This window comes from Lolium perenne, chromosome 2 (assembly GCF_019359855.2).
Source record: "Lolium perenne isolate Kyuss_39 chromosome 2, Kyuss_2.0, whole genome shotgun sequence".
In the NCBI taxonomy this organism is placed as follows: Eukaryota; Viridiplantae; Streptophyta; class Magnoliopsida; order Poales; family Poaceae; genus Lolium; species Lolium perenne.
The window spans coordinates 204,756,927-204,762,495 of record NC_067245.2 but is presented as its reverse complement, the minus strand read 5'-3'; the positions used below and the strand labels follow the sequence as shown (position 1 = coordinate 204,762,495).

At 40.2% G+C, this 5,569-nt stretch overlaps 1 protein-coding gene across 1 annotated transcript; it reads right to left on the bottom strand.

Moving 5' to 3' along the window:
• Positions 1-1,275: 1,275 nt before the first annotated feature.
• Positions 1,276-3,377, bottom strand: LOC127334371 (ethylene-responsive transcription factor ERF113). Its single transcript, XM_051360815.2, has 2 exons — positions 2,756-3,377; positions 1,276-2,279 (listed from the first exon to the last, which is right to left on the bottom strand). Exons 1-2 carry the CDS (start codon positions 2,889-2,891, stop codon positions 1,648-1,650), a joined length of 768 nt encoding a protein of 255 aa, XP_051216775.1. The 5' UTR covers positions 2,892-3,377; the 3' UTR covers positions 1,276-1,647.
• Between the last annotated feature and the right edge of the window lie 2,192 nt (positions 3,378-5,569).

Sequence of the window (5,569 nt, the reverse complement as noted above, 5' to 3'; positions counted from 1 at the left end):
TTTTCACGAGACAGTTCTCTATTTTTTTCACAAGACACAAAAATTGTTAGTTTTCCGCGAAACTTGGCGTGCACATATATCATATTGACATATATACGCGTCAATTTTTTGTTTATATTTTTCTAATATTTGAAATTGTTTTCCCTGTGTAGCAGGAGCATATGCTACCATGTTCAAAAGTGGATTTCCGACAATTAGCTGAAAACAGTAGCTTAATTGTAGTTGCTGGCTATTAGGCGTGCTGGGAGGTTGTGTTGACACGCCAACAGAAAAACAATATGCAGTGCGAAACTATCCCACTGTTTTACAGTAGTACATGGTTTGACATTTAACCGGTATTCAATATCTACCATATTCTTCTAGAAGCACGGCATGGGAATGATATGCTAGGTTCCTCCATACGTTGGTTCGTATCATCACGTTATGTCGGGCAACAAGTTGGTCGAATAAATCTCGACAGATGGGTATCAAATCACAAACTCAAATACTCTATTTAACAGAGACTACGTAGAAGCTGAAGTTATCTACGTGTCAGACGCATGTTCATGTCATTAATTATCAACATCATGGATCCATGGTACGTAGTGCTAGCATCTGACGATTAAAGAAAACGATGACTTCAGCAAACTTGGTTAATAATTAGTACTAGTAATCGTGGACGATATAGATCATTGTGCAAAAAGTAAAATACCTTACCGCTCTAGATTATATTCTTGTTATGGTTCTCCCAGTTTATTACTTATGAGAGAGTACAAGCATATGCTTGGAGTTTGAAAAATGCTACACATACATTAAAGGAATGCAACAAAGCTATGACACATGCATACGGTTGATATAATTAGAGAATTGACAAGGACCTAGGGAATATAGCTGAAAAATGGTAGAACAAATGCTCAATGCAACAAGACAACAAAGAATAATTTGCTCAAAAAATAAAAATATTCTATTAACTGAAAGAGAATTGAACAAGGTATTATTTTTCGTGGTTAATATTAATTTTGATTGATACCATGAGCGAAAACAACGTCCATAAATTCATCTATCTGACATTCATCATATTGATGAGCGGTTTCTTTCGTACAAATCAAATATATTACTAACTGGACATATTTCCATGAATCCAAATTATTAAGGTATCAAAAGGAAGTGCTAATCCTTTCAAAAAAGAAGAAGAATGAAGTACTAATCCATTGAAGAAACAAATGTCACCAGCTGTCAAACAAAAGAAAGATTGGCTTGCATGGACGGTTCCTAATGTTCCAACCATAGTAAAACTTGTAAAGAAGGAGCAGATTACTCTCTTATTGCTTTGGATAATTTAATTTCACAATTAGTTCAGTACACTTGGTAAAAAGGAGACCTAGCTAGAGAGAACCAAGGTAGTACTAGCTACCTAGCTATACTTAAGAAATCTTCCGTGAAAATAAAAAATAAACGAAATAAGAGGCCTAGAGAAACAAATCAGAGGCTCAGAAGAAGAAATAAATGTTCACCAGTAAAATGAAATGACCAACACTTACCCCCCATATTGCATGACGCGTGCCTGCGCATTCCTCATTTCCTCATGGAATGCTAAGATATTTTCGCGATCGATCGTCGCATTGTAGGCCAACTTTGTATGCATCAATCGAATCACTCCCATTGTTCTCACGAGTCCTTATTATTTTTGTTCTCCTCGTTGTACGGCCATGCAGCACTGGGCGACGAGGCCGTGGTGGTGGACGATGACGTCGACGGCGCTGCAGTGCCCGAGCCCGACATAGCCACCACCGCGGGCGATGGCGGACCCGCCCGGATGAGCTGCTGCGTCGAGAAGTCGATTATGTGGGAAGACGACGAGGGGGACATGGCGCCGAACGGCAAGTGGACGCCGCCCCCAGCGCCGGCACCAGCACCGGCGCTCTGCAGCAGCTGCGCGTACCGCATGAGGTCAGGGTACGGTACGACGGTCTGGTGCTGCTGGTGGTGAAGCGGTGGCCGCATTGCCGGTGTCCCTACGGCGGCGGCGTAGTGGAGTTGCTGCTGCTGCATTGATCTGTCCGGGATGCCGCGCGTGACAACGAAGCCGTGATCGGTGCGTCCTTGGACGCGCTCGGGGAAGTTGAGCTTGGCTTTGGTGCCCTTGAAGCGCAGCGCGGCCTCGTCATAGGCGATGGCGGCATCCTCCGCCGTGTCGAAGGTGCCGAGCCACACCCGCGCCGCCTTCTTGGGGTCCCGGATCTCGGCTGCCCACTTCCCCCACGGCCGCTGTCTCACCCCTCTGTAGTGCCGCTTCCTCCCTGCCACATGTGCACAAATGTAATTAGTTTACCAGCATCTGACAACGAACTTGGGCCTTAATAATTTTATATATTGCAGATACATTTCGTCAGAGCTAACGTAATACGCTTATACACGTACGCATCCGCATAAAATATTTCTGGCACGATTGAATAAGTTAAGGAGTTGAATCAAGAGCATAGTTGGTAGCGTATCTTCGTGCATGAAACAGGCAAAACTACTGTATTTTTGTCGAGATTTTGTCAATCCAGTTTTACCACCTATTAAGCCACGGATTGGGGTGAAAGAAACAAGGAAAACCAACTGCTACGATTTACTGGCCCAGTTTAGCTGGATGTGTTTGGCTGATGTGAAGCTTCCAAACGGTTACAACTGAGCGGAAGCCGAGCGTGCCATGCTCTCGCCATCCTACGTGCCCACGGACAAAACAACTCTATGTTTGGAACCATCGACCGATGCTATATTCATTAGTTACCTTGCTCCTCAGCGGCGGCGGTGGCCGCCGCGGCGTGCTGCTGCTGCTCCACGGAGACAGCGACGGATCCGGCGGGGTAGTACGCTTGATGCTGCTCGGGAGAGGCGCGGATGACGTGGGACAGAGCGGAGACCATGGCGGTGGCGTCCTGGTCGGCGCGCGCCGAGTAGTAGTACTGCGCGTACGCCTCCGGGGAAGGGGATGGATCGGACACACCTGTGCCGGAGCTTCTGCCGCCGGTTGTAGCTCCATGCTGCTGCTGCTGCTGCTGCGCGTGCGCGAGGAGGTCGTGATACTGCTCATCCTCCTCCTCTTGCTCGTGCTTTGCTGCTGACGGGGGCGGTGGCAGCTGTTCCTCCTCCTCGTCGGCGGGTAGGGGCCTCTTCCCATGCCTCCGAGGATCCACCTTAGTTGATCGGTCTCTCCACCGCCGGCGCTTTCTTTTCTTTCTTGGCGTCGGGGATCGAGATCGAGCTATAGCTGTGGCGCTGGACTGGACTTTGGTGCCCACGGGAGAACGACGTACTGATAAGAACGCCGAGGGAGAGAGAGAGATGGAGGGGATGAGCTCAAGTGCCGAACGCCTTTATGACATCTAGCTGCGAGTACTAAAGAAGAAAAGAGGAGTATATATCTTGCCTAGGCAGAGACGTAGAGTTCAGTTCTTGCACCTTTGGCTGTGTTTTCTTCTATCTGTGAGAGTGATAATTATAGATAAACATGTTCTAGTACGTAACTCTTGGTTTCTAGTATCAATATCTTTCAAAAACAATGTTCATTTTTCGTCCCTCAATAATGTAAAATAGACACCATGCAGAGTACTACTAGATGGCATAGCGGTATACACATGCATGTGCCAGGCTAACGGGCTCTTTTGACAACAAGATTGTAGAAACTAAGAAATTCAAAAGAAATATTGGAAATACAAATATCCAGTAAAATCCACCAAATTCATAAAATTTGAGCCAAAATCATGAAATAGTAAAACCATAATACTACCTACATCTGTAAAATGATGTCTTAACTTTGTCTGAATTTAAATGTATATAGACACACTTTAGTGCATAGATACATCTGAATTTAGACAAATCTCTAACATCCTTTTATGGATGGAGGGAGTATTGTATATTTTCTTAGAATTCCTAGTTCACATGATATGATACGTAATTTTGTTACCATTTGTGTTTCTTAAATATAATGGCATTTCTGATTGTCCTTATTATTTACTCATAATACTTCCCAAGTTACCATAATAAAGAAGAAAAATGCTGAGTCCATAAAAAATGTAAGAATTTCTGCCTTTCCATTTATCTTAAAAAGGAACTTTTAATGTAGAAAAATGCTACTTCCTCCGGTTCAAAATAATTGCTTAAATTTGCATGTTCTACACACTGGAACATGTCTAGATACATCCATTTCAGGTAATTATTTTGAACAGGAGGAAGTAGTAACTATGGGATTCTCGTATCAACATTTGTGAAGCATGTTTTTTTTTTGTAGATCTCAACGCAAATTTAGTGAACATTATCTACGAAAAAAGTATCCTTGAAATTTAGGTAACAAGGAAAAATCGATATGGCACTCGAATCTACATATTGGACGATGTAGCTAAATGAATTATGAAATTCCTTGCAATATAATAAATTATTGTTTTTGTTGTAAAATTCATGGTGATTTTTGAACATGCCTTACTATATTTATTACTTTTCTTTTATTTTGAAATATTTATCAAGTTAATTTAAATTAGTCAATAAATCCTTAGGTTAGAACTTTTTAAATTGTGTCAATAACTTCTATAAAAAATCTATTTTTTTGTAATATTTCGATTTTTATTGATTGTAGATATGTATTCATTTAACTTTATTATTTTATTCTGCTTAAATATGTCATCACACAACTGTAATAATCAATATGATAGTTTTCATAAAGGATAGCTATATGTTTATGAAAATCATGCATATATAATATATTATGTATAGAAATGAAATTCAACACCCAAGGTGCATAATGCTGTTTTTTTGCACCTGATGTATTTTTAGCTTTGTTCATTCATAAAATAAAACTAATTACATGCATATTGACCCATAACGAAAAATCAACATAACAACGCAATATATGAGTTAGAATGATGTAAAAAGATAAGAAAACAAATACTTACTTTATGTCAAATTTTGGTACGTCACATTAATGAAAAAAATATGAATTTCTATATTTTTTAGTTCTTTTTGAACGACAAGTAAGACCAATTTACGTGCCATAAAAATAATATCTAGTTTTGAAGAAACAAGGTGGGTTAATGTGTCCTGATATACACATATATATATACTCGGAATTTTTGTGGCAATTATGATCTTCTATATATACTAAAATAGATACTTGGGAAAATATAAAAGTATGATATGTATTTACAACCTTTTATGTTAGAGTAAGTGCATACATATAATAGCAATAATACAAAATCATTCTTTAGCTTTCCTGAACTTCTCAACAATAAAGTGTTGAAACAAAACATTTAACACAATTATCTCCAACGTACGAACCTGTAACTGTTTTAAAACTTTGTATATAAGAACTAGTGCGACAGTTTAACTTACAAGGAAGTGTTTATGTAAGCTAAATAGATGTCAGAATGAAGTGAGTCATGCATTGCAGTATTCAAGTGAATACTTGAATGACGTGTTGCATTGGCACTAATTGGATTGAGTTGATGTCTTTTGATAATGTGGATGAAGTTCTTGATCCTGCTCAATGAAATGCAAACTAGGAACACATTCGAAATTAAACTGGATGAAGGTATTGTATGGGGTAGTGTCT

What these genes read in the sequence shown, in the direction of transcription:
- LOC127334371 (XM_051360815.2), bottom strand. Translation starts at nt 2,891, where the DNA reads ATGGTCTCCGCTCTGTCCCACGTCATCCGCGCCTCTCCCGAGCAGCAT. An exon ending in CGCCGCCGCTGAGGAGCAAG is followed by an intron (nt 2,280 to 2,755) that starts GTAACTAATGAA and finishes CACATGTGGCAG; the next exon opens with GGAGGAAGCGGCACTACAGA.